Below are 21,619 nucleotides of genomic sequence, written 5' to 3'. Positions count from 1 at the left end.
GTTAGATTATTCAATATCGTTGAGTAAGGTGTCGGTTTTCGTCTATCCGACATTTGATGCAAATTGTTTTTGTTCTGGCATGCTGGTTCTTATTCGTTGTTTTTTTAATTTCAGAGAAACCCAGATTAAGGATGCAGTACTTGGATGGCAGAATTTTTCCTCCCGTCAGTTAGTTTAGTTTTATTGAATATCAAATGAATGAAGGATAAAATCTACCTCATAACGGTCATGATATTAAAAAGCAACATTTTTTAATTGCTCATATAACCAGCTTTTGTTCTCGTTTTTGTCGTTGGTCGTATCTTCGCGGCTGGTGTTACATCGCAATTAATTACAGTCCTGCGTGCTTAGGACGTCAGAGTAAATCCTTTACACCATATACGCGTAAACCAAGCTCGCATCTCAACTGGGCAAAGTGACTTAACCGCGAAAGCTTTACGTTCATCTGTTTGCGACACGGCCAAGACGATCGTAGGCACAAGGAGTAGCAGACGTCGAATTATATTAAAAGCGTGTTCGCTGAAACTGCATCTCAGGTAGAGTAAACGACGCCACAAGGAATTTCATGCAAGCTGCTTGTGCGCAGAGAGTATATCTACATTAGGGTGGCCCGTAATAGGGTTGTTTTTGAATTTTTATGCTTCCAGAGGCTTAAGCGCTTTCAAATTGACAAAAAAAAAAATAAAAAACTTCTAGACATTTTGAGCTCTCTACATAAACTCTAAGATAGTATGGTCTGCGATGGAAATATCTTACGGAAATGACATGGGAGAAACTCTTTTCGCTCTTCGAAATTTTATAAGTCGTTGACGAATATACCAAAATTAATGAAAAATACATATTTTTGTAGAGAATTGAACGCTCTACGAAAAAGCTATGATGCATATAAAATCTGTAAATGAAAGCATCCAAATGTTATTAAACTTTCAAGGTTTAATCAAACTCGTTAATTAACATATGAACGCTTTCATTTATGAATAAAAATAAAATTTTCAAGCGTTTAAGCCTCTGGGAGTATAAAAATTCAAAAACAACCCTGTTAAGGACCGCCCTAATTTAAATATTCGTGGTAAATCTTTCAGTAGTTATTGCAGTAATTTCTGCGTGAAAATATTCCATTAAATATTTATCCGCGTGATCCAGGCGGGATCGAAGAGCAAATAGAGGTGTAGACACCAAGCATGGGTCACCGTTTTCATTACTGCGTCGCAATATGTATATATTATTCTTGTTTATATAACCCATGGACGCGTATGTCTCTTCAAAGGGTGATATATAAACACAATTTTCACTTCACGAACTGCCGTCTCTTACAGCTTTTCATTTCAGAAGCAATAAAAGGCCTCAGTTTTTTGACGTAAGCAATATAAAATCTAAAATCTCAAGTCACTTGTATTGAGAGAAATTTTGGTCATTCCAAGCTCAGGTTGGGAGGTGTTGAGAAGAATCTTATTACCTACTTTTGGAATCTCTGACCAAACTGATTGTTACGTAGATGAAACGAAATTCAGTTCGAAGACCTCTTAGCGCGCTGCATCGTAAGATCCGCATGAAAATGTGTGTATAGTGTTAAAAAACGAAAGAAGAAAAAGAAAAAATATGAATGAATAGTGGCCGGAAAAGCACAGAGTAGAGAGCATGGTGAGTGGCTTTCAGGATTTTACTCAGCAGCTCGTTGGGTCTGCTAATATTTCATTAGCCACTGGTCTATGACCGAGAGGTTCAAGTTTTAAGGCTCGGGTTATTTTTACCCGACATCGGCCACTTTCTGATGGAAAAATTTGCCAACACTCGCGTTTTATTATTTGGATCGTCATCGATTTCACTCGATTCAGGTACGCAGTGTTTTCTAATTAATAAAATTGTTGTATTCGATTCAGCGCTGTATAAATTGTCAGCGAAACTTTTTGACGAACGACTCGTAAACAGTGAAGACTAGGTAGATGAGTATTAATGAATTTACAACCCGAAACGGGAATTTCAGTCTAATTTACAAATAATTACGCGAGGTCGTAAATATCCTTTATGGGGTGACGCCGTGCACCGGAACCCGTAACTTTGCAGATTGCGAGTGGGATAATCTGAGGAAGAAAATTCGTTTAAAACTCTCTCGTCAATTGTTTCTGAAACTAGTTCACGCCAAAGTCACGGTGCATTGTATTATATAGGATCCTCAGCATTACAGTTTCACACCGTAAGCAGATATAAGGATGAAAACGAGTAATCACGTAATAGGATTAAAAGAAGCGTTCACCTCGATCTGCATACGCGCATAGTTGTCAGCGTTGTTTTAATGAATTTAAATTATATTTGCCTTATACATTGCAGACCAGGTAGAAAAGTCCGGTTCACTTTTAATTGAATTTCACCTCGACAACGAGAATTTTCCAAGGGCTATATTGCAGCCAATTCCAGCTGCAGCAGCATCGTGGTTTGTCGGATTTGAAAAATTGGATGTTTCGGTCAGCCAGAAGGGTTGGCAGGTGCAGCAGGGTGTGAAAACGCAGGGATGAAACCTCGGAAAATATATGCCACACGTGCACTCTCACTTCTACACAAACACAAACACACGAACGCAAAAGCTATATTTCAAACTATATCGCAACGTAAATTATTTTGGACAAGTTTGCACAGCTGCGTTAATAAAGTATCATTATTATTATTATTATTATTATTATTATTATTATTATTATTATCGTTATAATTATTGGAATTATTACTATTTTATAATATAAATTTTACACAAAGTTTCGAAAATTTTAATGCACGTCGATTCATCATAAACTTCCCTACGCTGTTTGAAAATAATTTGTGAAGGTAAATCGTTAAATTTTCCATACATATACGTTGAAGTCAAATCGCTTTGAAAGTTACGTTTACATTTTACATTTCAACCCTCTGAAATGACACATTTAACGGTATATTCAACTCCAGTTGGCAAATATTAATCAAAGGACTAAAATGACTAAAAAATTGAAATTTCAAAATTTCAAATGGAAAAACATTGATAGCTGAATTTTATCCATCAAATATATTTCTCGCGTATCTTTAGTGCCTCATCAGTGCGAAACAAATTTCGGCTAACAATGTTTAAAATTTTGCTATCGAGTTAAAATTTACATTCTAACGAAATATCGGTAGCCAAATTTATACCCTTGAATCGTTTGTTTCCCGGCAATGTAAAGGTTGGATATTTTCAACGCACGACCAGACAAAATATCAAAACAATTATTGGCAAAAAAGAGAAAAAAAAAAAGAAAAAGAAAAAAAAAAAACCACCTTTTTCATGACCGGCAGGCATTGTTCTCCTGTGTTGGATTATTACGATTTTTTCCAGCATAAACGTCATTCCATGCGGCCTGTCAAAAAACCGGTCATATAAATATATGTATATATTTTTATCTCTTTTCCAACCAACTCGTATCCCAGTGGAAAATATGCGCGGTCCCCGATTCATGATATTCCTGATCGACTTGTCGTCCGTTGTTTGAAGCTAATTGTCCCGTAGGCGGAAGTCGCACGACATTATAGAAATTCAAGGGTGGATGAAACACAGCCGTGTGTGTGTGAGGGTGTGTGTGTGTGTTGCATAGACGGATATAAATCACGAACGGTCACTACCCGAAACGCGACACACATTGCTGGCACTGACAAGCCAGCTATGAGTTACAGTCATTCTCGTCCCTTGGCAAAGGGATGCCAACCGAAACACGCGATATTTAAGCACCGAGATACCCGTGGCGCAATCCACGGTATCTAACGCTCATAACGTTTGCAGATTAGTGAGGAACTCGACGCGGCTGCGGCTGCGGCTGCGGCTGCGGCTTATTCAAATGGCATCCGAATTATTATATCCATGCCCCACTGGGCCAACGTCGGTTTTATGTACAACTTAAGCGGTTGTATATACTCGTATGTATATTTAGAGCGGATTCTGATCACGGTTGAGAATATAAAAAAAAATGTATAAATCATAAGATGTTATCGGTATTCCAACTCCAGACTTATGTTAAGAATCGTAGATTTTAAAATACGGAGTATTTAAATAAGGTATTCTGTTAGTTCAGAAGATTGGACAATGAAGAATGTACATTTCGTCGTAAGTATATACATGTGTCATTTGAATTTTAAATTACATTCATTGACGGAACAAATTGAATGCATCAGTAAAAAACGGTTCCATTTGAAATTCCGAAAATGTAAGCGTCAAATTATTTTTCTCACACTGATGTTAAAATTATTCAAAAGCTGTTGTAGAAATATATTATTTCCCTCCTTAGGTGAATATACGTGGGAGTAAAGAGGTTTTGGCATTTTGCTTAAACGGCGGAGTTTAAGAGGCGAGTTTGATGCCTCGTGAAAAATGTGAAAATTTTTTTCGCCCTTATTGAACGGTTGTGTGTGTAGCTCGATAGTATATTCCACTCAAGTATTTCGTCTGATACTGTTCCCCGAACAACGATCAATAAACTTGACTGAAAAACGAAATGGGTTGGCAAACAGGCCGTGGGTACATATTTTCCTTGAGTATATGTATATAACATACCTCTTACTACACTCCAGGGTCATCTTACCTTTTCCCAAAATGTTGAATATTTGCACGAAAAGGTCAAGGATTAAATGAACAAAAAGTTCAAAATGTTGAAACAGCCCTGGGTTACAAACTCAGGAAACTTGTTTTCCCGAAGGTGTAACAAAACACGAATATAATTCCTTTCGAATTTCGCGGGAATCTTTCTTGCAATGAATTCAAGGGGATGTAATCTGATGTAAATTTCAAGACGAGCGATATCCCAACTTCTCGTCAGCCGAAACATAATTTTGCAGTCTTTCTTTGCATACACCGATTATGAAAGTTGCAATGGATTGAAAATTGTGTACGTCGGTCGATAAGTGATTAGAACTTCGGGTACGCGTGTCATAAAATTCATTCGAAAATGACTTTTGCTATGCAAAAGCTTTGTGATACTGTGAAAAAAAAAAAATTAAAAAAATATCGAAAAATTCAGAACTCTAAAATCTCTCGTATTTGATAAATTCGCAAAAATTTCAGAACTACTCTGAAGTGTTGCAAAAATCCCTAAAGTCCGAGAGGCCAAGACCTTGATTCCAGATCTCGGTTTCAAACCATGGCAACAAAATGATGATAAAGATTTGCGCGGGATCCGGTCCCCGAGGGTTGTACCCAAGAATGAACAGGGTTGAAGTTTAATCGGATCCGGATCGGTGGAGTAACAGATAAAACAGCCTGCAGAGAAGACATGCATGCAGGTATGCGATATACAGTTATGTAAGTTTAACGGTGCACGGTTTACGCTTTCCGCTTCCCGCGCGATTCTGCAGTAATGCGTTTTCCTATCATTTATGATTTAGTATCTGCCACCCCCGGCGTATCGGTGTCGGCGGGGCGAGGGTGCGAAGGGGAGCGAGCCGCAACCGAATGGTTCGATACCCCGGATTCTTCCTGGTCCTTGCATTCGACATTTACGACTTGAAGCCAGGCCGGCTATCGCGAACCGCACTTGCTCGGCCAAACAATTTTTCCACCCCTTCCGCCTCTGTTTCTAGCCTCGATAAATGCTCTCTCTGGGGCTTAATACGATCTGTAAAGGATCGGATTCGAATCAAAAGCTATATCCTGGCTGTGTCAGACAATGGAATCATCTATACATTGCAGCTGGCAAATTAGACGTAAAAAATGTAAAGTGTACCGAATAAATGAACCCTGTAAGAATTCCAGGAAGCACGACTAGCTGCTTCATTAAACACAATCGATAGTCGTACCGTGGACTGTGGAGTCAGGTTTAAATTAGTCCGGGAATTGGTTGAAATTGAAAGTGGCGCGCATCGTTGATTTTAACGGCTCATCAAACTTCCTTGAGTATAACAGTGAAACGACGTCGTGTTCGAGACCCTTTCGTTTCTGGAAATACGAAGTTCCCTGCATCTCCAAAGGTACTGATATTCAACAATTGTAACGGTCCTACAACTTGTTCGCAAGTTTACGAAAACTCCACTTCTGTCTACTCCGATATACGTATCCTGACGTCATCAACCCTTCGCTCAACCTAGATCATAAAAAAGCTAATTACAAAGGACAAGAATATGTAAGACAGATTTCATTTGCCTCAATTTGTCGTGGAAGGACATTTGGTATCGGTGTACCTGAAATTGGGTAAAATTGAATTGTGCAGAACCTTTGGAGAACGAGTAGACGAGTTAGGGGATTCGGGCGACGTGCGGGTAGACCCGTGTTGGCCTAATTACAGATTCGTCTCAAATTATCGTCGAACCGTAAATTCGAGAAGGAGGAACAGTAACCGCGTATCGGAGGTTCTGGGACCGCAGAAGGTATCCTCATCATGTTGGTCAAATTGTACTTAATAACACTAGAGACTATCAAATGAAAATTCCAGTTAGCCATTAAATAACATAACGCATTGGAGAACCGAATTCCAACACTCTTCTGCGCCATTCTTAGATACCATCGAAAGAATGATATTTCAGCACGGAACATCAGGATACCGAGCATAACCAAGATAAAACAAATATGGCGGGGTTAAGGGGTTGAGTTACCTTTGCAAGGTTTGTTTTAACGAGCGATGAACACTACACACATTCCAGGATACAGACGGTACGTGATTCTATCAACGAGCCTGGAACAATCCCTTTAATTGTCGGTGTACACGCGTATGAATTAAATGAAATGGATACCGAGCATCTAATTTAGATTCGCAATGCTGATCTTTGCTCTCGGAATAATAATAACACGAAGGCTTTCGCTCGCTGTCCAGATCCTGATTAGTTCCTCCTAGATTGTGCGTTATTGGGAGTGATAGGTATAGCTAATCTTAAGGTAAATATCCATGAAGCTAGAATATCTGAGCCAGCGTTATTTCGGGAAAAAGAAAAATCCAAAAACGAGTCGGAGAATTCGCGGATGAGGAAGAAAAAAAATTTACAACTTACAATACTCGCCACCACTCGAAATACTCTGGATAAAAAGCGCAGAGCAGGGCGAAGTTTCCAGGCGAGTGCAAACAATCGAGAAAAAGAAATTTGCGGAACGGTCTGCAATCCGGGTAAAAGAATGGAAAAGCAAAGAAAAAAAAAAAAAAAAAAAAAAAACTGTGGTGTAAAGAAATGTAAGAAAGGGTAAAAGTACCCAAAGACAAACGAAGCTTTTGGAATATCTATCCCCAAACGGCCCATAGATGCAGAGGTTCCAGCTGAACGTAGGATCCCTTTACTTTAGCAGAAAATCTTTCCCGAGGAACTCTAGCCGAGAAAATGAGTATCCCGTATATGTACTTGCTCTGTCCATTTGGCCGTAGTAGCAGAAGATACGACGGCGAAGAGGGTATCCGACAAAAAGATCCGAGAGGTATAAAAGGAGGGAGCAAATATTCCTGGAGGCTAGATTACGTCCAAAGCTCAATTTTGTCGAAAATTGTGACTGCCGTAAAATCGGCTGATTTCGTGTTGATCAGAGCGTAAATTTTTACAGACTTGCAATCCTCAACACGCGGTGGAACAGTCTAAGTACGTTGACGTTGAGTTGTTTTCGGGGTGTGCAAACAACACGGGAACACTGGCCGATAAGATAAATATACCTACGACAGGCAGTTTCGTCTGGCGGAAAGTTTCAGGAGAACTTGAAATTGAAGTCGGTAGCTTTGCCGAGCTTGACTTGAACAGTGCAGGCATTATACCCGAGCTGCCGCCGATCCGTATCCTCGACCACTCGCCAGTGCAGCCCGCACATTCTACATGCCATGCACCACGATCAATATGCGAGTCGGAGGGAGTCGGCTGACACGGAGAAGAAGGACGAGATCATTACCAAACTGCGTACATACGTACATATGTGGAGGGATGATGCGTCACTATTACGGGGCTTCGGCACGCAATTCATCGATGAGGCAAACGGCAACGATGGGAAAGTCTAATTGCCCCATGCTTTTCTGGTTAGTCGTACATCGCATGGTTATCACGAAACTTTGGTATCAGAGAGAGAGAGAGAGGGAGAGAAGGTCGATGCTTTGGCAAATACTTGTCGAGGGGGAAGGAACAGTAACAATGTTTATGGTGTACCATTAGGGTTAACTCCCCCTACAAATAAGCGAGAGTTCATCGAAGCTCTGCAAACGAGGTAATTCATTAGCGACAAGAACTGTCAACCACATTGCCAGCCTCGCCTTAAATTCGGTTGAGTAACGCCCGATCGCGATGGAAGCTGGGCTTGTAGTTTCTTTTCGGTAATTTGATGAACCAAGGATTTCGTCGAGTCACTGAATTTACGGTGCGTTTCTATACCGTGAAAATTTTGGCAAAACAATGGAGATGCTTGGTGCTCACTGTACCCACCACAGCACACGGCGTATACCTATACCTTGCAGGCTTATGCCCACCGAATTTCTCTCGCTTCCCATCACTCTCTCTCTCTCTCTCTCTCTGTATCCGCAAAAACAATCTCAGGAATAACGCCACGCTGGTAAATAATACCTACTCCCAGTAATGACTAAGCGTTCCGTCGAAACGTACCTGAGGTAAGAAAAAAATATGAGTGCCAAATTTCTGCGCATCAAGCTCTTCGTGCAAATGATTTCGAAGATTTATTTTACACGGATAAATTTTCAATATATTGTGCCGACGGAATTGGCACAAAAGTTGTTCAAGGTTGACGTATTTTTAGACGACAATGTCGTGCGTTCATGTTGTACCATTCTGAATCGAAGTACTGTCGTGAGCATATAAATTCTCAGGGTAGAAGACAGAGCGGAATGTGGATGAAAGAACTCGAAGATAACAACTCGCGGTGTTTGAATTGCGAGTGTGCCGTTTGTTCGGCGAATTTTCCAAAAGTAGTTTCGAGCCAGGGCTAAGCCTGTGTGCAGAAGTAACAAGACATAGGCCGTGTAACCCAAGGCTAAGTTTTAACTCTAAATAAGGATCGCCACGACGCTGTAGTAGTGTTAAGGCCTTTCGAAGTCGGAGTTTGAAAGGTTGTCCCAAGGAAGCGTCGGGAGCTTGGAAAATAGCCGTCTAAACTTTGGCCACCGTTACAAGCACTCGCGTAAAAAGCTTTACGGAAGCACTTAGCCGACCTGCAAATACAGCAGATATATGTGCTTGCGTATGTTCTAAGACGAAAATATATGATCCACGTAAGTGTCACGTGGCAATTATCGCGCTCCGGCATATTTCGCGAGGTCATATTTTGGCTCTTTTGCATGATGTTTATAGTATACGGCGAAGCGAAAACTTTTCATTTTAACCATCAACGCGCCTCTAGTTTCCGGATGAAAAAACTTTTCCCGTTCAACGTAAACCGTCAGCGAGGATTCCAGCGGCGAAATAACGAGGTCTTCGGATAAATATGAGCGAGGAAAGTAACGAATTATCGATGCATCGACTTGTAAAAGTAGTTAAATTCACTTGGCGTTGGGACATTTCAGCTAATATAACTCACGTCAAATAAATTTCACCCGTAAAGTAGATGTGAGTTCGAGATCTGTGATTCATGATCAAAGTTTATGAGAATTAAAAATGTGCGGGTCATTTTTTTCTCATTATCTTTTTCTCAATTAATTATTATTCACAACAAAAAGCTCCATTAAACCGGGACAATTTTTCATCTCTTTATTATATTCTTGGAGAGGCGACAGCCGTCATCTCTTTCATTATCATGAAAAATATAATAATCATCATCTTTTCACTATCCTGACAATAATCTTTCAACGTTCTTTTGTTTTTCAATGCGACAGCTCGCCTTCTCTTGCGAGCTTTTGTCCCGCCCCGCAATTCAACGCATTATTTCAGTTTATCCATCTCTCTTTAGGCATGTCCTTCTCTCTCCACTTCTTGCTTAACTATGGCCCGTCAGGCCCGCGGCGACAAACTTTCAGCTTTTGCAGTCACACGAATAACAAAATTTTCCTCACTCGAAAATTTTAACCGTAACGATGTTCAGACGCTCTTATAAGACCGAACCCTTGCAAAATATTCCTCATAACCTGCTATGCAAGATTCGGAAGTATGTGTGTCGAGTTCACGATCAAAGTAGGCTAAAGTCGGTACTGCATAGTGCAGCTGAGGATCGGAGAAAAGCTCACTACACGAATTTATGCTCGATTTTTCGTACGGTATACATATAATATACGTAAGTAACGATAACGTACGTGTATAAATTCAGGTAGACAGATTCGGTGGCGCAGCGACTTGAGAGAGACAAATTTATCCGATAGCAAAGCCACTCGGTGTTATATAAAAATCGAAACTTTATACTTTTGTCGTTGATAAATTCGCGCAGTATGTACCAGGAATCGAATCGGTCAACTGGCAAGTTGTGTGCAATACGTGATAAAGTAGCGATACAAGAAAGTTTCTGGATACAGATTCCTTTACCGATATCTTACCGACACTCCTCCCAAGACACAAACCTTTTTTCTTGAATGTTTTAGAAAACGTTAGAGAAATTCTAGCAAACGGTACAGGAATTGGTATCCAAAGCCAGCCTTCTGTTGCTACTTGCAGCTAATAGTTTCTCCCTGTAACCTGCAATACAAATCGAATTGATCAAGGGCAGTTCCTGCGTATGCGCGATCTGTTTGCTACCGAATATCCGCGCGTATGGATTCTCGTAAATATCGAACCCACCTATCGCGTGCTGCACCGATAACAACGGGTGGCGATGGCGAGGCGGCTCGGTCTGCAGTTTCCTCGTAAACTAGGGATTTCGCAAACAGCTTGCGCTGCGGAACCACGCGCTTTTATAAAAATATAACTGAACTCGTATAGTATACGGTAATGATACGCGCGATACGTTCTCAGCTTGCTGCAGGTACGTTTTCCGCCCTTGTGTATTTTTTCGGGGAAGAATCTTTTGTGCTTTGGTTTTTCCCGCAGCGTAGATGCGTTGGATATATGGGATTCACTTTTTTATTTTGTTATTTCACTTTCCGTTGATAAGTTGACAAATAGAGGGTACTATGCACAAAATGAGCGTGAGATTTTCGTCATTTTTACGAGGAAAAGTGAATCCCATACATCCGACGCATCTGACGTTCAGAAATGGAACGTCACTTTTCAGCTGGTGCTATATCCTTGAAGGAAAAATGCGGAAGCCTTCTAACTTTTGTATATTATACATGAACATTCATAATTATTATAAATTGGATATTCATCATGCGGCCGTATAACAATTATAAACGGTCGCAATTGAAGTTCGCCGTGCAGCCGTCTATTATCCTTTCGCAATATAAAAGCGATAATTATTACGACCGTCGTCTGGATATAATAACAAGTAACAGTTCAAATAATAGCAACAATGGACGTTATATAATGAGGAATTGAAATAGTATCGACAATGGCGGGTTATAAATATACAGTAACGGTAACGATATTAATCGAGGTTGATTCAATTAATGCACAATCACTGTAATAATTGCACCGCCTATCCTAAAATATACGATAAAAATTCGTCACCCCTCGATTATGTGCAGTTAATGCACTAATGTAATCAAACATTAGAGCCGATAATTATTCATGCCAAGCTAGAATAAAGCGTATAGCAGACTAAACTAGACTAGACTAGACCAGACTATCATCGCCACAGAGGCGGAAGAATTATGACAACGATATTCGACGGTCGACTAGTTGAAACTTGATTTTCCCGATAACGTGATAAACACCGTCGATCCGACCAAAACCGCAACGTTAAGATTCGTTGTGAGAAACTCGGGTTAATTTCTAAATCAGCGAGCCGTTTGCCTCCCAATTGTTTAATCACACCGTAACTCAGGCGAGTTCAGAGGGTCCTTAAGTCCCATTTCATTACCAATAACCGGACGCGTTGCCTGCACGTGTCTTATATTCGAGTTGAAATTACATTGCGAAGCAATATAAGCTCGTCTAGTTTACCTTTGTCCGCAATTTCGGCTTAATTCTGAAGTCGATGCGTGTTTAGGCGAGCTAGAATAGCATTTCTTCTTTTTTGGTTCTGAAACAGGTACGCAGAGTGTTTCTTTCCTTGGGGGAAACGCAATTTTCTCAGCACGAGGAATAACCATCAACACCATTTCATGGGAATAATGATAAATTTTAAAAAATCATGCAGATTAGTTACGATATTAAAAATTTCATGTTGTACAAATATTCACGAGTCTTATTGCGGCAGAAAGCTCGTAGTTAACACGTGTAAATCCGTTACTCCAGAGTCGAAGAACTTCATCCTTCATAAGAACACGTGTATTAAACTATTGTCAAGTCACTCAACTGCATGAAAATAAACTGAATTTCTTGACAATTGGTACAGCGACTTTTATTCTACTCATAGCACCTCATCAGTATTTTTTATTCTTCACAGTCATCATGCCATATTTCTATAGACGTTGATCTTGAATTGATTATATTGATTAATTAAAAGTCTCCACTTGCTTGTCTGGAAAAATCTATGGATGTGACCAAATTAAAATACAATTTTTTTTCGATTGCCTTGTATTTATAAGCGATCAAGAAAATGTTTTTGCAGGATGCTGTTTTTTTTTTTTTTTTTTTTTTATTTTCGGCACCCAGCTGCCACAAATTTATAGCAACGACAATATTAGATGTCTCCTCGCATGGTGGGATTATCATTGTTGGCAGACGTGTGTGAATATGCGTAAGTTTCCTGCCTGTTTTGCGAATTTGCACGATATCACGTATCCTATTCCCACCTCCATTGTCTTGGCGCGTGTTTCGCAACCGCGAAACATTCCCCGACTAAGTAATGTGTAGGATTGTCTGCGCATTCCACCTGCCCATGTATGACATACCGCCAGCAGTACCTCGAGTTGTTGAATACACCTAACAAATGACGTACTTATGCGTAGTGCAAAGTTTCGCCAACTAACAATAAGATAAACCCCTTTCGCACGGCGTGTTTCGATTTCTTAGATCGAGTTACCCAGAGACAATTTTCCTGATTGCCTAGATATGCTGATTTAACCCCCATACGAATCGTGAACGTCATATATCTATCCACGACGAGAGTTTCGGCGTTCTGAATTATTCAAAGACGGTGCCCTCATCCATATCGATTTCGAATTCCGTTCGACCCTTCCCACGATTTTCATGATCGTATTATTATAAAAGTAAGTGCATATATGATATTTTTATTGTATGTATTTTGGAAAGCCTATATGGAAATCCAATAGTCAAAAATAGCATACGTATGTCTTCGATTTATTTTACGCACGCGGTACTATTGCTTCGAGAAGCAGAATATAGTTTTTCATTTTACGCGGTGCGTTACCCCCGTACTAAAATTTATAATAAATTTGTCTTGTATTTTTTGCTACTACCTTCCACATCTCGTATACCGGATTGCCTGATCCTGATGGATAGTTGTTTGATGCGTTCTTTTAATTCGATCGCTGACGCAGTTTCCCTCACGGAAATTCCAAATTTCAAGATTGATCACTTTGAGAGCCTGAACTTGTTCCAGTATCCACGGTCTTTCCCCGTCAATCGCTTCGATGATCATCACTAATTCATTAGACGCCGAAAAAAAGTGACAACCCTTGAATATTTCACGGCTCACGGTCGACTAGGTTTGCTTCGCGAAGGGCACTCAAATAACTTTGGGTTTAAGGTTTTTTATCAACAAGAACGATGAATTCTCAGACTTCTCTGCATGCGTCTACATTAGTGTATGTAAGTTGGAAATGTGGATGTTTTTAAATTTTTTCCCAAACCTAATTAATGACGTTCCTTCTTCACGTCATGTGCAGAGTATCCTTTCGTCAGTTTTTACCGTATGTAGAGAAACTTTGCAAAAACAACGCCCTCCTTACTTTTACTTACATATCCAGGAATCCAGGGTTAAGACTTTAGTCTAAAGTAACTTAAAGCTCTGATAAACTTGTCAATGTAAAGCTGTTGTACCAACTCTAGCATCATCTTTACCGAGATTTTACACGATCTATGAAATTCGTGACTTTCGTCGAAGCTTGCAGGACCGAACGTAACAGTTCGATGAGTGATAAAGCAGAGATGTTGATTTCAAAATATTCGAGCTTTTCAACCGTCGATAAAGAGTGAAAACAGTAAGCTACAGATGCTACAAGAAAGCTCTTGTTCCTGCAAGCTCCACAAAAAATATCATCACCCTCGTTCTTACCAACAGCGATGTGCGAGAAAGCATTCGACTGTCGGTAAAAATGTCTCTTATGGAATACGCGGGTCGCTTGCAAGCTCTTCGAAGCTTTTGAAACCGAATTTACCATCCGAGGATCCGACATACCGACGTGCTTTTCAGACGTTACGTTTCTATGGATTGATGATAGTTTTTCCGCGTATTTGCTTTACAAGCAAAGTGTAGAAACAATTGATATTTCAAAGGGAAAATTAAATTTCCAATTGTTACTTGCTAGCTGACGTTGAATATTTCATCTCCAATATGAATTTTACTTTGCATTTGCAACAGATTGCATTGTTGATGTCAATAAATCACTGATACTGAAAATATATCTTATAGAGACTATCACGCGGTTGATTTCACAATTTGACGATACATATTTATATATACAAGTGATGATTCAATAAATCTTACATCTGGATATTTAAATAGCTGGACCAATTGAATGGTAAATTTATTTGTATCGTGATATTGAACTTTGGGATTAAAACTTCATATTCCAAGCATAATTACGTCAACCGGAAAATTGTCGATATAAGAAAATCTAAGATTTGAACTACGTGACCGAACCAAAAATACCCATTGTTCATTCGTACGTCAAATTGTTGTTGCGAATCCAATCTCAAATTGTAGTAAGAAAAAGGACAGACAAGAAATATTCTGTCCCAGCAGAGCTCCTGCAACGCTTGGTTGAATCTTTCGATTGTTTCATCTCCGAAACGTACGCTTGGACAATATTTCATTTTCTACCATTTCCACAAAATTTCTGTGATAAAAATTTCGCAGCAGACCTACAATGTATAAAATAGATGTGTCAAATCTTTCAAACGTTGAAAATTTTTAGGATTCTATTTTCGCAGTGTGAAAAAATGTATTGGCTTTAAATTTAGCACATCATGGAAATAATCGAAGAGGGATTAAAACGCACTGAATACGCGAGGCACAAAACCGCATGAAAATACCAAAAAATCATTCCAGAATTGTCGTTGAGCATGGCAATCCGCAAACTGCAGCATTACGTTACAGTTTTAAAGCAATTGATCGCTAACGAGGTAAAACCGGATGTCAGTCATCCGGGTGGAAAACCTCTATCAACCGATGGTTTTTAACGCTGCACGTCAAAACGCGAGGTCTTGAAAAACGCCTATCGTACGAAAAGTAAAAAGATAAGGGAAATGGACATGGAAAGACGAGACTCACCCCAAAGCCTTGGTGCTGATGAGTGGCGTCTTGAGATTCAGGAGGCCGTTCTTCTTCGCGGGAGGCTGAGTTTGGCTGCCCCCAGCTCCGTTTTCAGGCTGCTCTTCCAAGTCGCCGTCCCGCTGCTTGGATCTTCGGGCTCTCAGGTAAAGCCAGGCGGCAAGGCCAAGTCCAACCAGGACGGCGACGGCACCGACGGTGCCGAATACAGCCGTGAGTATAACGTCCCTTTGCTCCATTCCCACCTAAAAGAATCATTCGAAATATGAGGAAGAGCAAAAGGGATTCGTCTGCCGCGTGGAGACATCGCTGACGGATTTTTACTGGCAAATTTCAACGTTAAAAGTCTGGATAAATTGTGAGAGAAATTAACGCTCTGTCGTAATTAACGGTAACGAGGCCAGCGTTTCTCGCTTAGCTAGCTTGGTAATTTTGCGCTACCATTTTTTCCTCTTTCCCTCTTTCTCTCTCTCTCTCTCTTTATTTTACTTATTAATCAATGTTAAACATGCCGAGAAAACTCTGAGCACTTTACCGGCCTATCATCGCGATCGCCTGGGGCCTCAAATGCGGATAAGAACGAGTTTGAATAAAAATTTATACTCCCTCGCAATTGGGGCGCGGTGTGTTTAGTGATAGGTATATATCTGGTATGCACGAAACCCCGTGTTACATCACGATATTTTTTAATTCAATTCCCCACAGTCCGCGGAACAACGGGATTCACAAGTGTTTAGGCATGCTAATTAAGAGCCTCCAGCGTTTTCATTCCCGAGTTAATTTTCATCCCCAAAGCTTTCCGACAATGGGACCAAGGAATTAAGCATTTTTTTTCGTTTTTTTTTTTTTTTTTTTGAATAAATTCACGAACTTAAACCATCTCCGAGCACAATTATTTTTGACTGACTTCACAAAAGGACAAGGTTAATCAATTCATCGCAAATGTTTTTTTTTTTTCTTTTACTTCGCAGACTTCAAGTTGGTCACACTGTCGACGTACGTTCGTATCAAACTCTTATACCTTTTTCCCATGTCTTTTAAAAACGTCGGTAACGAGATCATTAAAATCTCGTCAAAGGTATACGTTGAAAAGTTCAAACGAATATTTCGATAAACGGTCTTCAAGTATACAGCGACTGCTCGTGAGCGTAATTAAGAATGGACCTGTCGAAATCAATCGTTACACAAATCACGAGCACCTCATTTGTGCAGAATATGATGAGATTTTTTTCTCACTTATTCACAACCTCAACATGAAACTCTTATCTGTTCTACTATAAATATTTTATTTTCAAATCAAATCAATTCTGCCAAAATTTTACATCTCAACGACGAATAAAAATAACCGAATGAAAAATATTTTTAACGTTTTTTGAAATGCTTAAAGCGAGATAGGACGATATATATAATACCTTGCAACATGCATGGAATTGCGTTGAACACCCACATGTAACATCAAGACGAGGCAAAGGAAAAGCTCAATGGCACAGCCATAAAAACAGGGTATAAACTGCTTCGATTATGAAAAGGAATGAGAGAATATAACGCAATCCCGTTCAATTATAAGAACCTTAATTTTTCCCTTGATTCTTTCTTTTCTACTCTGGCTGTCTATAAAATTCTGTGCCTTTCGATATATATATATGGATGTGTTATTAATAAAAGTACGCGCCGAGAAGACGCTGGCTGCGTTCGTCATCGAATTATAGGCTGTGTTATAATACTTAACGGCTGTGTGCGGTCTGATAATATTTATCACAGTTCGGCGAATATGAGTAATGCCGGTAAAGTCGGACTATTCGATCATAAACCACCCTTCAACATTTAACTACCTCATAAAAAAAAGGAAGAAGGAAAAGAAACTGCAAAGCAGCAAAGTAATAACTTTCGTCCCCGGTAGGTACTTAAAAACTTCGGTTTCGCTTTTACACCTTGATTTTATCAGCATACTATAATTATATCATTTTTCTCTTAGCTAATTTTTCTTGATCCTGAAACTCAACACGCGGCAATTTTTTCAAATCTAATATTCCAAATATTGAAGATTCTCGAAAACACAAACCACAAGGCTTATACAAATATGAAAGTCATGGGCATGGACCAGACGGTAGACAGCAAATACCCTCGGTGACCACAAACACCTCAGATTAGTGTTCCGCCGTGAGCTTACGGTGCTCTGAACTCCACTGGCCATGCTGTCAAGTTATTTACCCGTGTCATCAGCAGACTTACCCCTAGCTTTCAGCTCAGCAACGAACAAACTTTTGGACGTTCATGGGAGCTACCAAAAGTACTTTGACCTCAAATATCAGAGACAAAAATAATAGTAACGGAGTGTTTATTAGAATTAGACGTACGTATACCTAAACTTTAATGGAATTTCATACACTCGTTCCCCGTTTCTTCGAGGGTTAATCCTAATTCTAATCCCCAGATTATGTATCAAGTGATCAAGGCGTCTCGTTCGCTAAAAGCTTTTCATCACAGCCGAGACACGTGAGGTGCGGGCAACGCATCTAGATACGAGGGGTTGAAAAAGTTGGCGAAAATTGACAGAATCTCTAGCAAACGTAACGGATTATATACGCGGCCTGAATATTTCCGTCATCTTTTAGCTCGTGGAATATCTCAAATTATATCTTATTATACATATATTTCTACCTACGTCTCTTTGTCTCGCTTTGGCGATCTACTCTCGTAAAACTTGGCGTTGGGAAAATAGCGTCGATACTTCCCCGTCACGTGCCACAACCCAAATGTTTGCTCCGGATATTTCAGAGGGTTTTAACCCTCCTAAGGATATCCAAGGATAAAGTAACTATGTTTAATTTACCGATGCTCAACGGAAAGCGGATGATCGGACTAGAAATTCGAGATAGCTCATACGGGTCTACAGTCATCTTCTGAAATGGAGTTTCCGCCTGTATCTGGAGCATCTTCCAACAGCCTTTGGTATAACGGATGAGATGAGTACCAGATACGTGAGTTAATCGTAATAGCGGTGCAGACGCCGATTAGCAAGTCGTATATTCCCGTAAACGAGGACGATCAGACGCGTTTACTTTACCAAGGGTGTCCAACATTGCAGCAACAACGTGTCTACGGTGTCCCGTTTTCTAGGATTTAATAGAAAATAACTGCAGTGAATCAGTGAATCCATCCTCGGATGGCTGCACAGAGAAACTCTGCAGCGTTGCACGCTTGTTCGTTTATAGAAATCAATTGTGAACACAAACTTCAAGGAAACCTCCGTGGTCAGTTTTGACGTGCAATTTCCTTGACGACCGTTCGTTGCGACGACTTTGAAGATAATCTACAACTGAACGCGATTTGTTGTCGTTTGCACTGTCCACTTTCATTGCTCGAAAAAGAGCCGGATGAGAGTATATATTCCAACAAAAGCTAAACACGGAATAAACGTTTGAAGAATTTCGAATGCAGTCGAAAGATACAAGTATAGTAAAACTTACGAATTGCATGTAGCGAGGACTACGAAAAATACTTGTTTTTTAATCCATCGGCGGCAAAGATTTTTTCTCAACGGCAAGTAGTACGTAGTTTTTTGATACGTGTCAAAACTATAATTTTTTTTACGTCTTTCGGGATATGAGTAACCTTCCTTGATTCCGTTACGAAAGAGCTATGCGCTGTCCAAATTTCAACCCTTTCCGTTTGTTTGTTTATTATTTATAGAAAGAAATCGAAGGGGTTTGCTCGGTCGGTAAAGGTAGGACTGCTACATGCCGTTAATGATGGCCGGTGAATCGTTAAATGTACGTACAATACTGTAAGATGTCGAAATGTTTTTCAAGATCTTTCTCTTTTTTCTTCGACTTTGTTGCAGTTACAATCCAATCTTTTAATAAGAACATTCAGCCTACGAGAAAAGAAAGAGAGAGACAAGGAGAGAGAGAGCCAGTGAGTGAGAAGCACGCGCATGGTGGGGGTAGTCCAATTTGCGGAAAACCTCTTCCCCTCGGGGGCTTTGGCGTTCTTATTGAGAGGTCGAACTGTATATCGAACTTTGAAGTTGCACGTCTTGACTTTTTGCGCTAATGGATAACGCAGTACTTTCTTATGTTTATTCATTGTAATTACCATGGTTTGTCAGACGTTTGAAGCGTCACGCTGTTTTTCTAGACGTTTGTTCAGCGGTATGCACTAAAAACAATGTAGTATTTACAAGTAATCACCGCAGTTATTCGACGATCAAATTGTAGAGTTAATTGGTGAGTTTCGCGCGTTCACTTAAGAAAATGATAACACAAGGTTTTTGCCAGTTGAATCGATGTTGACATGACTACAATGTTTGTGTTCAAGAAAACCACGAAATAAACAATTATTTGTATTAGCACGTTAGTATATGTGTCAAAATCACGCTCATCAAATTTTGAAGTGAATACCGTATAGAGATGCCACTAATATCTCGTGTTTGTCAAGATGTTTTTTTTTTTTTTTTTTTTTTTTTTTCGTATAACACTGATTGTTCAAATGCAGGAAAAAATTCACTGTCAGAAGAGGAAAATAAAAATTTTATAAATCTAGAGGCTGGAAATTAGGGGCTTAAACCGCGGGGTAGAAGAAAATTCAAATAACTCGAGCGTGCGAGGCGTTAAAATGCTCGCCCCAGACGGAAAAGAAAATTTTCCACCGTGTTGCAATTCTGATTAACCCCCCTCGGCGAGGCGTGCATTTAGTTGAGTCATTAAACGCGGAGGCGCAGTGGGAAATGATATTTATCGCATGGTAGTATCAACCTGAGATGCAAGTCTGTAGTGCAGCATATATATATGTATATAGGTATAGTATGGTACCCTGGATGCTGACCGGTGAAATATAATCAGGTGAAGTAGAAGTGAAAGACATGGGATTGAGCCGAACGAAATGAATCGGAACTGCGTCGCTCGTTTCAATGGAATAAGAACTGCCTCACATAGGTATAGTATATTATATGACAGACTTGAACGGAAATGAGAAAAATATAAAAAGAAAGAAAGAAATAAGGTTATCGAACGATATTTTTCTGTCTTGTATCGCATTTGAATACACTCGTAGGTGGATCGGAAAAGGACCGTTTCTACAAATTCGTTTCTACAAGTGGCGGTCAAATAATTTAAAATAAATTGAATTAGATTAAGTTAAATTAAATCAAAATGTACGAAATTGTCAATTAAATTATGAGAAACAAACTTGTAGGATCGTAACTTGTAGAAACGATCCTTTCAAAGCAAATCGGGAGAAACGAACTTTTAGGTATCGGCACTTGTAAAAACGATACCCTCTCGGTGAATCATTCGCCGGAGAAACAGATTTGACCGAAATTCAATCTGTAATATTCTACTCACGCATAATTTAAAGATGGAAGAATTCGATTTTTATAAAAATGCACCTTCGGTAGCAGATTGTCTTCTGCAGTATCGTTGAAACGAAACGATTCAACCTCCCGTTCACCGATGCCGATAGAAATTCTACATAACAAAGTTGTATATATAGATACACACTCGAAGTAAATATAATGCTTCTTCATCTGCCCGCTGTTCTTTTCAACGTGATTTTATTGGGATGTAAATTGCGTTGAAAACTCTTTGACATACAGTGAAGAATTGTATAATATTTTTAAATTTAACAACCAAACCTCGAAAGTAACCGTAGGTTCGAGGAGGTGTACTATAGATGTGAGATAACGTAAACTGCGTCCGTAAAATTCAGCGGTGATCAACGGCTTCTATGAAAAACCCATGGCACCGCTGTCATGCAACTTATACAGCCACTCTGACCCCACTTTGTCCCCACTAAATAAATCCAACGCTCTTGTTTCGTTAAATGACCTTTTACTGCAACGTGCCATTAGATTGATGGATTTGAAAGGGTGAAATACACACTCTTTTAACCTCCATCAGATCGTCAATGGTAAAATAAAATTTCGGTATGAAACAGCGTTGATCCAATTCAAAGGATAAACTTGAAGCCACAAGTATCTTAGAATACGCACGACAGCCAACATCTATTTTTATCTAACGTCACGTCGCGTCGTCGGAAAGAATAATTCGATAGGATCAATCTCATCGTATTGCCGAGAGATACTCGAAGCTTTTCGTGCGACAGATGAAATCGGAAAAGCTGCGAAAATACCGGAGTCAGAATGTCGTGAAGCTGTGACATCGCGAGGTGATTCGTTTGATCTTGACATTCGGGAGCACGGCTGTTAATTTTATTGAATCTCGGCTCGACGTAACACGC

The 21,619-nt window shown here is 39.8% G+C and overlaps 1 protein-coding gene across 3 annotated transcripts in view; it reads right to left on the bottom strand.

Moving 5' to 3' along the window:
* The window catches only part of LOC124409202 (synaptotagmin-7), a 165,474-nt gene that overhangs the window by 84,271 nt on the left and 59,584 nt on the right, over window positions 1-21,619 (bottom strand). For all 3 annotated transcript variants that reach the window (XM_046886659.1, XM_046886660.1, XM_046886657.1), the window contains exon 3: window positions 15,380-15,624. In XM_046886659.1, the coding sequence (XP_046742615.1) occupies window positions 15,380-15,618 (239 nt within the window). In that variant the 5' untranslated portion in view covers window positions 15,619-15,624. The remainder of the gene's footprint in view (window positions 1-15,379; window positions 15,625-21,619) is intronic.

This window comes from Diprion similis, chromosome 8 (genome assembly GCF_021155765.1).
Source record: "Diprion similis isolate iyDipSimi1 chromosome 8, iyDipSimi1.1, whole genome shotgun sequence".
NCBI lineage: Eukaryota > Metazoa > Arthropoda > Insecta > Hymenoptera > Diprionidae > Diprion > Diprion similis.
The sequence above is the reverse complement of the archived record's forward strand: the minus strand, read 5'-3'. Positions and strand labels throughout refer to the sequence as shown.